Source organism: Marmota flaviventris, chromosome 4 (genome assembly GCF_047511675.1).
Source record: "Marmota flaviventris isolate mMarFla1 chromosome 4, mMarFla1.hap1, whole genome shotgun sequence".
NCBI classification, from domain to species: Eukaryota; Metazoa; Chordata; class Mammalia; order Rodentia; family Sciuridae; genus Marmota; species Marmota flaviventris.
This window is the reverse complement of record NC_092501.1, coordinates 47,408,325-47,420,678: the sequence shown is the minus strand read 5'-3', so window position 1 is coordinate 47,420,678 and position 12,354 is coordinate 47,408,325. Positions and strand designations below refer to the sequence as shown.

Sequence of the window (12,354 nt, the reverse complement as noted above, 5' to 3'; positions counted from 1 at the left end):
TAATAAGCTAAAAAGAGGAAAACCAGCCTTATGGGCATTTATGAAGTTCACTGCTTGCACCTGATGAAAAATCAGTGGAAGATTACGCCAGGAGCCCTTGTCAGGATAAGGGGAAAAGGAGAGTTTCAAAAATCAATTAAAACTGGGCAAGTCCTTGTCATGTGCCAAACATCTAAGGTTTAGGAATACTACCCCTTTCCCTGCTTTATAACAACTGAGAAGCCCCAGTGAGTTAAATTTTTTATATCTATGCTCCTTGCATCTTGGCTCCCATCTCCAAAGTCTGCAGCTAGAAATTAAGCATGCCTGACTTCCTTGTTTAGAGGTTTGCCACTTGCCATCAATTAATCTCAGGAAGTGAACTAAATGCCCTGCTACAGCAGAAACACAAAAAGCTTGCCTGGAAGACAACAGCCTAAAGCTAAACCACAAATCCCTTTCTCAGCAAACCTGCTGTAAGGAAGGCAGTATTATATTTTAAAGAGGTTCCCCTTACAGGCAAGTACAGCAAATCCCAGTTGTGTGGCCCCAGGTTCAATGCTGGACTTCAGAAATTTACACTCAAATGAAAGTAACCAACCAACCAGAGTTATGAAAGAAGAAAGCTACACAGTGGTTTGAGAACTGCGACCATTGCCCTGCTTGGTTTTTGAGACTGACCTCATGCTTCATTACACAATAAGGCCATTTCTGTCATTGTGAGCATCCCACCCAGAAGGAGGCCAACCCTGGTCTCTCTAGGAAATGGGAGGCTTTATAAAATGTAGGGGAATTTCTCATTCCTCTGCAGGTCTTTATTTAAGTGGCCAATACTAATTTTACTGAGCATCTATTATATCAGAAGCCAATATCCTCAAAAACACAGATAGGAGCTAATTCCTTTCCTCAGGACTCCTATAAAAGTGTGAGATGTTCCTTCAAAGATAAGAAGTACTGTGCTGTCTCATCTATTAGGTGTGAGTTTTTTAGGGCAGGGATCTTGTGCTTTTCACTTCTATGGATTTCCAGAACCCAGTGGAGGTCCCAGTAATTGTGCAGTTAACAACCAAACTAACAAAAGGTGCATCTTAATGATTGCCAGTCTCTGAACACCCTTTTTTTGGAGCAGGAGGCATTACTGGGAATTGAACTCAGGGGCACTCGACCACTAAGCCACATCCCCAGCACTATTTTGTACATTATTTAAAGAAAAAAATCTTTCTGAGTTGCTAGCACCTCACCATTACTGAGGCTGTCTTTAAACTCATGATCCTCCTGCATTAGCCTCTGGAGTCTCTGGGATTATAGGCATGTGCCACCATGCCTGGCCTAAACACTCTAAAATTGTCAATAGAGACTTACTAGATCAGAAAATGCATCCAGTCAGAGTCCATTCACTTTTGATACCTTTTGACAATTTGTTTTGGGCTCTTGCACTATTTTTTCACATAGAGAGACTGTATTTGAGTTGGGCCACACAATAGTCCTCCTAACAGAGGGTATCATGATGGGAAAAGAGACTCTTTCTCTAAGTAGTCAAGGCTGCCTGGAGCCAGCTGCTATAACCATCAGCAGGGAGGAATCCTGTGTGATGGAAATGATAGTCAAGACAGATGTCTTAATAAAGCAACTACTTTGTGCTCCAATGCAGAATCTGAACATTTATGAGAGAAAGACCCTATCACTTCAAGTTTCTCTCACTGTTCAGATGCTTTTAAGGGATGATCTCTCAAAGCTGACCCCAGACTAGTCACATCAGCATTCCCTGGGAGTTTGAAAGAAATGCACATTCTGGAACCAGCAGCTCAGACCTGCTGAACCACAGTCTCCACAGAGGTGAGGTCCAGCAAGCAATGTTTTAACAAACCCCTCCAGGCGATTCTGTCACATGCTAACTTTTGAGAACCACCCTATAAATTGTGTCCAAAAGGAGCATCTATGTGGTTCCAGTAAATTCTACAAAGTTAGCAACTGCCAGCATCACCCAGGACAGGAGGCTATGGTTTTAATTAACAAGGTCAGGACTGGGGGAAGGAAAATATGCGCAAGCAAATGTAAGGAGACTCCCTACATGCCTCACCCCAGCACTGACTCTGCAATGCAAAGGAAGGGTTAACAACTGGTGACAAATGCATACCCAAGCTGCCTGTCTGACTCTTGGTGACTCTGGAATTTGTGGGGTTGTGTCAACACTCCATAGGGATTCTTAACCTGAATGCTACACACTGACTCTCTTGCTGACCTCTATGTCCATGAGCTAATTAGCAAATACTCATGAATAAGCAAATTAAATAGTAGTATTTGTATTGTGCAACACTGAAAATCAAAATGCAGTGTTTATTCTCCTTTCTCCCTATCTCGTCTTCCACTGCAAAGAAAACAACCTGGAATCTAGTCCCTATGTCCTTGAGTACAATGTTTAAGACAGTCAAGCCTCTGCCTTGCCAAAGAGTGGAGATTCTATCATGCCTCAGATGTCCCCCTTAAGAGAGCCCACATTTGGATGTTCAGCACTATTTGGGTCCCAGTTGGATTTGCTTCATTCTTGGGGGTCTTTGACTTCTGAATAAATACTATTTTCTGCTACTTTGCAAGGATCCTGACTTCAGGATTCTGGCTCCTATCTTAACTCATCCTTCAATGCTGCGCCCACCATCCTGATAATGATCATCGTCCCTAAGACACCTTGCCCGCCACTCTGCCCCCATCTCCCACCAGATGGTCATTCCTGGAAACACCCTAACAAATCCTTCAGGCCAGGCTTTGGCCACCCTGGCAAAACTAAGCTCCTTTACAGCTTCTCAAGACCTAATTGCATTTTTTGTTTCCTATTTCTAATACATCATTTCTTGTTAAGCATCCACCATTCTTGGAGGAAGAAGTAAATTACTGCCTTTATGTTTAGGAGACAGCCTCGGAGAAGTGACATGTCCCTCAGTCCTACAGGAGATTATACAAGATGCTTCTGAAAGAAGATGACAAGATAATGACCCTCTGCTGAGCATGAGCTTGTCCAAGGACCTGTGTCAAGTCCACCCATGCCTTTGTATCACGACACCCATGATTTCTTTCTTCTCCAGTCCCATGGGGGACTGTCATATGCTATTAGTTTATGCATTAGGAGGTGAATTAACTCAGCTAAGCTGTTCTTGCCTTCTGTCTTTTTTGTCCAGGGGAAGGACTTGGGAGGGTGGCATCCTGCCCTCAACTGTAAGTTGGCTCAGGCCATTTTGCCATTTTCTATTACCAGAATCTGTCACACTAGTTGGCTCTGATGTGGGAGCTTCTAACAAAAAGTCCCCATGAAAGGTATGAGTCAAAAGAGAGGGAATGAGACTTAACAAGAAGATGAGTTTATTTCGCCTAACGATCAGTTGATGCCCAAGAGGATAATCTGTTTTTCTCAAATCATATTTCCTTCCCCATTCAGGAAACTAAGGTCTGTAGCTCCTGGGTCTCACAACACGCAACTCTCCTCAAAGTGTGCAATTTCTCTGTTTGGGGTATGGTCACTTATCCTCGATGGCCCAGCTGAGAGCTCACTTTCTGTGTAAATTATCTACCTGACACATCCTGCATAAAGCCTTATGCTTTATGCTTCTCTACTCTGTGCCTCAAGACCGATGTCAGGAATTCTATGTGTTCTTCCTGGGAAAACTCTCCAGCCCAGGCCTGGTCCACAACTCCATAGCAAACCCTCAAGGCACCCAAAGGTGCTTGGTAGAGGCTGGGGTTCCTGGGCCTTCTCTGTCACACCTTGTGTTGAAGGTCTCAGAAAGGCCTTCATGGGGGAATTCCAGACCTATTCTCACCCTGCTGACAACCATCCTCACAAAACATTGCAGTACTGCTTCATCAAAATCCTGCACATGTTCCCCTAATGCCTATGACAGGCAAAACCTTCAAGACTGGATGCCAGATTACTCAGACATTTTCAACTCCAGTGATGCCTCCCCAGTGTGGCCTTTCTAGCCACACTGAGCCACTTATTATAGCACTTCCTCTATTTCCTCCATCTTCCTAATGAAGACTTAACTACAGTTACTGAAATTTCCATCTCTGTGCCTCAGCCTCCTCATCTGTAAAAGGGGGTGAAGAATAATACCTACTCATACAGTTGTGGTTCAGAATCAATGGGTTCACATTCTTGGGATGATGATTGTCACCTGCTAAATCATAAAGCAGAGCTTGTCACCTGCTAAACCATAAACCAGAGTAGGTACTACCATTAGCGGAGCATGTCTTTCTCCTACATGGCTTGGTTAAATGAAACCTCCTTTGCAAACCAAACTCAGCCTCACAAACCAGAGCTAATGCCAGCTTTTCTCTCTCAGCCCATGCTAACAGATCTCATACTCATTCTTACCCTATTTTGCTGTATACGTTTATCTATCTCCAACATTGAACCATCACCATTCTGAAGACAGGGGTCTAAGTTATCTCATGTTAGTTGGATCCTTCAAAGGCCTTCCATAACACCTTGAACACAGCAGGCTCTCACTGAACATTAGATGGGTGGGAATTCATCCAAGAAAGGGAATAGAAGCAGGCAGCTGAGGTGCACAGCATTTTAGGGTTTTCTTTGAACCTGGGTATGTACTCTATGCCATCTATACTCTGGAGAAATACTCTCCACACCCAAGAAAAACTTGTGAATAAAACTCCTTGAAGGGTCCAGGGGATAAGCTGAATGTGATCCTGCATGGGGATTCTGGAAATCTATGGATCTGCTCTAACTGTAGTCAAATGGCATTCAGTGGACCATTTTTTTTTCTTTCCTAGAGAGTGTCTTTGGTGCTGGGGATTGAATACAGGGCCTCCTTCCCACATGCTAGCCAGGTATCTTATCACTGAGCTACACGTCCGTCCTAGAGAACATTCTTTTTTTTTAATATTTATTTTTTAGTTGTAATTGGACACAATATTTTTATTTATTTATTTATTTATTTTATTTCATGTGGTTCTGAGGATTGAACCCAGGGCCTCGCATGTGCTAGGCGAGCACTCTGCCACTGAGCCACAATTCCAGCCCGAGAGTCTTCATTAAATGGAATCTGTTAGGCCTCAAGCTAATAATCCTTTCATTTAGCCACTTAGAGACCAAGCCTTGCCCTCCAGAGCCTTACATTAGTGAAGACATTGCTTCCTTGCAATGTACAAACCCACTGAGTAGGGAGAACTAGGTAACAGGTGCGTGGTGATTTGGGTAGAAACCTAGGAGGAAACTCCTTAATGAATTCCATATTAATTGACCAATAAAGAGGAGAGATAATAGTCTGATGGAGTAAGGGACTTGGGGATCTCCATGGCTCACTCCTCCTCAGTGGTGTGGAGCCAAGGGTTATCCATCATTACACGTGTGTGCTTGGCGTGGAGCGCAGACACTGCCATTTGGCTCGGTCTGGCAGTGAGGGTTGTTTTCTGTCAGGATGACTAAAAATCACACTACCTCAGCATCCAGAGACACAAAACAAGGCTGTTCACCTAATGACCACGCAGAGAATTAAGGGACACTAAAAGACCAGAGGAAGCATAATAGCAGAACAAAGGGGACATGAAGACCATTAGTGGAGCATCCCTGAAGCAATTCTCCACAGAGGATGTAGAAGGAACCCTTCCACAGGAGCCTGTTTTATTTGCAGAAGGCATGGTGGTAAATTAAAGCCTGACCTGGCCCATTCTGGGCTCTCTGGTTTCTCTTGGAGCCGTTCCTATCACTGCCCATAGGCCACTAAAACCTTCCCACAATCGGAATGATTGATTCTCTTCAAACCGTGAACCACAAACTCATGCTGAAAAACCCACTTCAGATAAGTCATTAGTTTTTTTTATGGATTTTCGAGGTCACAAGGAATAGGACCTGGAAGTCCTATCCTAAGAAGAGTAGAGGGGGGCAGTTGAAGAGGTGGAGGGACCTGGGCAAGCCACAGGAGCTGGGCGAGCCCCTGTTTTCTGCCAATCAGCAAGAGGCACTGAGGAAAATATAGGTCTCAGCGACCTCCTAGGCAGTGCTAGATATTCCAGGGCATACCAGAGGCCTTTGGGTTGGACCCTTCATTCCTACACTACAGGGGAAGGAAAATGCAGAGAGTCAACAGGGGTCCTGTCCTTTCTCCTCTGATAGTATGTAGAGTATGCTGAGCACCTGGGATACAGAAAACCAGAGTCAAGGAGAAGAAGGTGAGACTCCCTGACTTGTCGGGCTGGCCTATCAGCTAAGCTGCAATGGGGACCACTGTGGGCCCAGAGGATGAAGCATCCTGGTGACTATAGCTGTGGTCCTAGCAGCAGCCCAGAGGCACCCGCACGAGAAACCTAAGTTCTGTAGCTTGGCAAGTTTCGGCTCACCACCTGACCCCCGTTTAGCAATTCTGATGTACCACAGAGCAGACAGCTCCAGCCTGGGATGACTGCCTCCCTCAGCCCCTCTCCGGCAGGCAATGAAAGCAAGATCCACTTTGAAAATTCTCCCCCATCATGCAAACTGACATAGGCATGCTTTTCAAAAACCCACAGCCAATCTGTTGATCATTACTTATTTACAAAGGCCTTCGGGCAGAAAGTCCTGTAAAAACCATACTTGATACGGTATACACTAGCTTTTTCTGCTTGTGGAAAAAAAGTCCCCTGAAGGCTACCTCAAACCATCACTTTCTATTGCACATAAAATGTAGCGTGTAACACTAAAGTATTTAATATATATGGTATAATATATCTACAGGAAAGGCATTTGTGTAGAAGTATGTTACCCTGGATTTGGTAATTTGATGTTTTGCTGAAGGCTACGACTTAAAAAAGCCTCCACCTCGTACAGGAGACCTGTCATCTTGGTACCCAAGAGCCAACAGAATAAAGAAGTACCCTTAAGCAGCAAAACTTTGACACAGCTTTGAAGCATATGAAAACAGTATAACTCCTCAGAATTATTATTACTCAAGATCAAAGAAATGAGCCATACTTTACATAGCAAACAGGGACAGGGAATTTGGCTCCAAAGGTTTCAGATTTTTCAGACTTCTCTTTATTTATTTATTTGCTTCTCTAAATTTAGGCAAAGGAAAATGCCTGGGCTTCTCTTGTCTTTAAATGGAGGAAACTATTAGCATTAGATAAGACGATTACCTAAAGGTGAATATATAGGAAGTGAATGCTTGTTTAACAACTGGCATCATAAGAAGGAGAAGCTTGGGAGTTGTATTTTATTCCTTTTCCTACACTATATACAGGCATGGAAATCAGTCCACAAGCAAAGCTGGGAGGAGGGGAAGGCAGAGAACGCCCAAACCAACACCTATCAGGAGACCGCAATAATGGCACAGGAGATAGGGCTGGTGGTCTCAGCTAGTGGAGAGCCTATGTCCTCTACCACTAAAGTAGGACCTCCCTGTCCTTCCCATGTCCCAGACTGGTGCACGTGGAGGACCAGGGAGAAGAGAATGCAAAGGAAAAGTGGGGAATGAAAAATCACTGTTCCTGTATTTCAATAATCTAACAGAGGAGAGAGGCCTGTGGCAAAGCAAAGAGGAAAGGAGTGTGTGAGGAAGGCAGGTGTTTCCCTGGAAGGGACCGTTCAGGGTGGGCAGTGCAAATCTGAAATCACTCCTGTTTCAATGAAGTGCTAGAGAGTCAGGCGGTCAGAGGAAGTGAGGGCTGTGATTGATAGATGAATCACAGACACAAAGGAGAGATGAGCAGACAGAGAAAAAGAGCTGTAGAACTCTGTCAAAATTTGGTTTACTTGCTGTTTCTTAGAGGAGGTCATGGTCAACAGAGAAGGAAGGCAGGAAGGGAAGGAGGAAAAAAAGAAGGAAGAAGGGAGGGAGGGAGAAATGAAGGGGGAGAAAGAAAGAATAGAGAGAGAGAGAGAGAGAGCGCGCAAGCATGTTGTATTTCATAATTAATATTGCTTTTAGCCTGAGCAGAACTGGATTACTTTTGAACTTTGCTTTGGCAAGTCCACAGATTATTAGACTTTTTTATCAGTCAAAATCAATTAACAGAAATTTGATTTCAATCGACAGGATAAAAGGAAGGTAATCTTCAGGTTCATTTTTGATTGTGATGATACATCTCACATATGGCCTTAAGTACAGAAAACAGTCCTCGGAGGGACTTGAGCAGAAAGAGACTTGCCACAGGCAAACTAACCACAGAGTTCCTCTGATTGGTTCCTGCCGTCATTAGTGCCACTGCTGTTTAGGAACTACACACAGACAGGACATGGTGACAGCTAAGACTTTAAAGCCTATGTATTTTTCAAACAGCTTTTCAAACTGTTTTTCATGACAGAATTTTTTCAGCTCTATCATTAACTGCTGACAAGCTGACAGAATAAATACTGCAGCCTCTAAGAAGCCATCTAAGGATCTGCTCCCCTCCCCCGCTGCGCTGTGCGGTTGGGGAGGGAGGCTGGGCCTGTGCAGGGCGGGGAGGGGGCAGGCAGGGGAGAAGGAGCAGAGAGGGGCCTTGCTGGCCCCTTCTTACCTCATCAGCTTTGGCGAGGAGTTGGGCGAGTTCCTCATGCCCCCGTTGCGTTGTTTTTTTTTGGGTGATAGCGTCGACGGCTGCTCATCTTCAACTGGAAATACAGGCAGCTCATGAGATTACGAATAGTTTGAGGACAGACTGTGAAATACAGGCAAGATATCAAAGGACACACACTCAAGGCCTCAGTCACTCACTAGGAATTCATGGCTGTCTTTTAGGACCCAATGACAAAGACCAAATGTGTTAGTCAAAGAGGCCGGCCATAGAGAAGGTCGAAGCAACATCTCTTTACGCTTCAGCCTTTGAACATGCACTTACAGCCAACTCAAACTGTTTATCAATGCCCTGCCATAAGGAAAAAAAAAATGTGATTCATCTGCATACTGAAATACATATATATGACCCGTCAATCGTTATTTTAAATTTTGGTTACATTGATAAGCGAATGAGTTTTCTTGTAACCAAAATCATCCATAACTACCATAACTACCAGCCCACTGCTTCTCCCCATGAACCAATTTAACTGGTTCCTAATCCCTGCAGACCAGAGAAAGCCTGGGAGAAGCCAGGATTCAAGGCCTTCAGGGCCAATGTTCCAATCAGTGGTGACTGGGAACATTGGCACATGTGGACTCAAGAATCCCCAGCCCAACTGGGCCCTTATCCCTCCAGCTGCCAAGAGAGAGGGCACTGTGGCTGCGCACATGGGTTCTTTGCTTAACCCATTCAGACTGAAGGACCGGGATTGGCGAGGCTGGAGAGCCAGGTTGCCGAAGAGCACCAAAGGAGGAGGAGGTTGCTACTGAATGATACCTGGGATGATGTGGTGGAAGGCAGGGATGGAGGGCAGCAGAAGGGGCTGGAAACCAAAGGCTGTTTTCCAAATGTCTAAACCACACAGATCGTTAAGCAATGGGAAGCTTCACTCACAAACAACACAGCACACTCTACTGCTCTTGCCCAAAGACACCCACTAATAAGCTTTGTAGATGAATTAGTCTGCCCCTGTGCTTCTTTTTAAGAGAGCTGCTTGATAATTAGCAGATGTGTACCCAGCCTGTCACCCAAGGGCATCAGTGGCAAAATTCTAGCCCTGCTCTCCCCAACCCCCACAATGCAGGCTAAAGCTGTAATGTCAAGAAGGAAAAATAGGATCCTTGGATTCTTATAGTTGACTGCAACACAGACTAGGAGAAAGCACCTCTGAAACTCAGAACGCAAGGAGGTTACCTTAAAGCTAAGAAGAGAAATATTAGCAGTGACAACGTCAAAAAAGGCTTCATATATGTTTTTAGTGTATGAGTCTTAGATGGCAAGTAAAGGCCATCTTAGCTACTTAGTATTATCCAGGAAGACCCATATCAGAGCATGCATTCTATAGTGCTTTCCTGAAGACACTAAATCAATTTAGTAGGTTATGATATACGATTCTGAAAAATATTATAATGATCCAACAATCCTCCAGACTTGCGCCAAAGTATCCCACTTTTTACACTCCCCTACTGTACTGTTAATCCAGGGTTGCCTGATTCTGGCTGACACGGGAAAAGGCAAAAAGAACATGGTGTGAGGTGAGGGTGACCCCAGAAGAAAGAAAAGCAAGAATGCACCTGCCAACGCCCACAGCTGCTCCCGCCACCTCCTGCTCCCTCCCTCTCTGTTCTGCCAGAGGCTCTACTCAGGCTGTGACCATATCAGTCACTTAGTGCTCTAGGCAGGGACTATGTGGCGGGGAGGATATCGCATCTTATCAGAAATGAGTATCCACAGCAAATCACACAGAGACTAAACAGCACTTAAAAGATTAAAGGAAATAAATACAAGTCACATAAATGGTATTGAAAAAAATCACTTAGAGTTGATATGCATCTCTCGGCAGCAAACAGGCTTTCTGAGCTTGACCCGAATTCATCTTCCTTTCACAGGACAGGAGACTGAGCATCTGAGGCAATAATGTGGTAGAAGTGTGTGTGTGTGTGTGTGTGTGTGCGTGTGCGCACGCGTGTGCACATGTAAATACGCTTTTACACTTTTCCCATCTTAGTAGAAAGGACTGCACCAACTTCATCTGTAATAGAAGGTCACCTTTTATTATGGGCCACTTGCACTGTTATGCTGTGTCTGGGGTGACCTAGATTAGTTGGTCAGCATGCTAGACTTGACAACATGTGTCTTTGTGTGTGCATGTGAGCGGGTCTAGTAAGAGTGCAAGTTCTGTCCCCTTTCACAGAAGTTTCCTTACGATTCCAATGGAATACCCCCAAAAGCTCTTTCATCCAACCAAATCTCTATGGCTAGCTTTATTGGAGGCCCCCAGGTGTTGCTATGGTTGTGTTGTTCCAGAACAAGTCTCTATTAGTTAGATACAGACAGAAAGTCACCTTCGCGGGCATGCCTCTGGATTCTTCTGCTTGCCTTGTGCTTCCCTGTTGGCACTAGGCCTTCAACAGATAATCCCTTTGGTTAAGTGCCCATCATCCTTATACCTTGTCACTGGCTGTTTACCTGCACAGATCTTCAGATGGGGAACTTGCAAGTTAATCCCTGTTAGCCAGCTCTAGAGAGACAGCTCATTTTGGTAGCGAGGTTACACTGTCTTCTGTGCAAGGAAGCTATTTATTTTCATTGCAACTTGTAGAGATCATCCATCATAATCATACTGAATTTAAACTGGAATTTGTTCTCTGAAATGAAACTCTGTTCAAAGCTTTCCTCCTGCACTTGGGGCCTGGAAATATGTTCCCTGAAGAGATGGGGGACAATGTCTCCATATTAAGTATATGAACGTTGTGTAATGGAGACCACTGCATCTGGCTCAGGTCTCACAAGAGAATCAGGGATGATTTTTTCTTCACAAGGAGGATATAAACCATATTTAATTATTACCCTTTATAAGGATTCTATAAAGAAAGCATATCTAGGAAAACTTTTAGTTAAGCTATAAACTATAATTTTCATTTCATGGCTTCTGTGACTACACGAGAGGAATAAAAATGGAATTAAAAGGGAGACTTAAATTTACACACTTTCATGAAAGACAAATGTGTTGAAGTAGTGGGCTGCTACTTCATGACAACGCACATTACAGGTTCGTATTTAACCTACTTTTTGGCTAATTGCAATACACCTCTGTCTCTAGCCTTTTCACTTGCCTCCGTGCAGTGGGAGACACATGAAGATATGAACCTTTAAAGGAAACTGACTTACCAGCTTCTTTAAAACACAAACAAGTTCAGGAATCTAACATGGAATTTTTATAGGAGCTGAACTCCATCCAGTCTCCAAGTACTCATAAAATTCAAGGGCTTGTTTTTGCACATCCCTAAGTATAACACTTAATGTTCTGTTGTAACTTCCCAGCGCTCCCTTGTCTAATAGGCACTGAATCTAACAGTTTTACAGTTTGGGAAGACTCTGCGCTAGAAAAATGTCAGGCAAGTCTAATGAGGCTTCAGATCCCCTGGTTTGTGCTGGAGTTTAATTTAAAGTTACAATGATGTTTTAACATGTTTGCTTATACTTGACTAAAGAGGATTCATTATTTCAATGACATAACCTCCAGACAATGTTCTGGGGATTGATTTAAGATGTGGTGGTAATTCCAACAGCCTTAATGCAGAGTTGAACATCTGTAACAACATTTTATTCCGCTTTTCGTCAGCTTTCTGTTTTCCAGCAAGAGCAAGGCAACATCTTCCAGAAACACTGGCCAGGATTCGGGGCTTACTTCAAAATGATCATATAATTTACTAGATTTTTTTTAAAGAAATATCTGCCTAGCCAGGCTGCAAACATTGAGTAAGGGCTCACCAGTGTCTCTTTATAGGTCCTTGAAGTGAAATGTGACAATGGTTACCATCTTCAGCTTTCCTAAACATCCCAGTGTCT

General features: G+C 43.9%; 1 protein-coding gene across 4 annotated transcripts in view; it reads right to left on the bottom strand.

The window, feature by feature from the left end:
- Kcnma1 (potassium calcium-activated channel subfamily M alpha 1) overlaps positions 1 to 12,354 on the bottom strand; it is a 706,297-nt gene that overhangs the window by 75,517 nt on the left and 618,426 nt on the right. For all 4 annotated transcript variants that reach the window (XM_027931402.3, XM_027931380.3, XM_027931382.3 and 1 more), the window contains one exon: positions 8,464 to 8,557. In XM_027931402.3, coding sequence (XP_027787203.3) covers positions 8,464 to 8,557 — 94 coding nt within the window. The remainder of the gene's footprint in view (positions 1 to 8,463; positions 8,558 to 12,354) is intronic.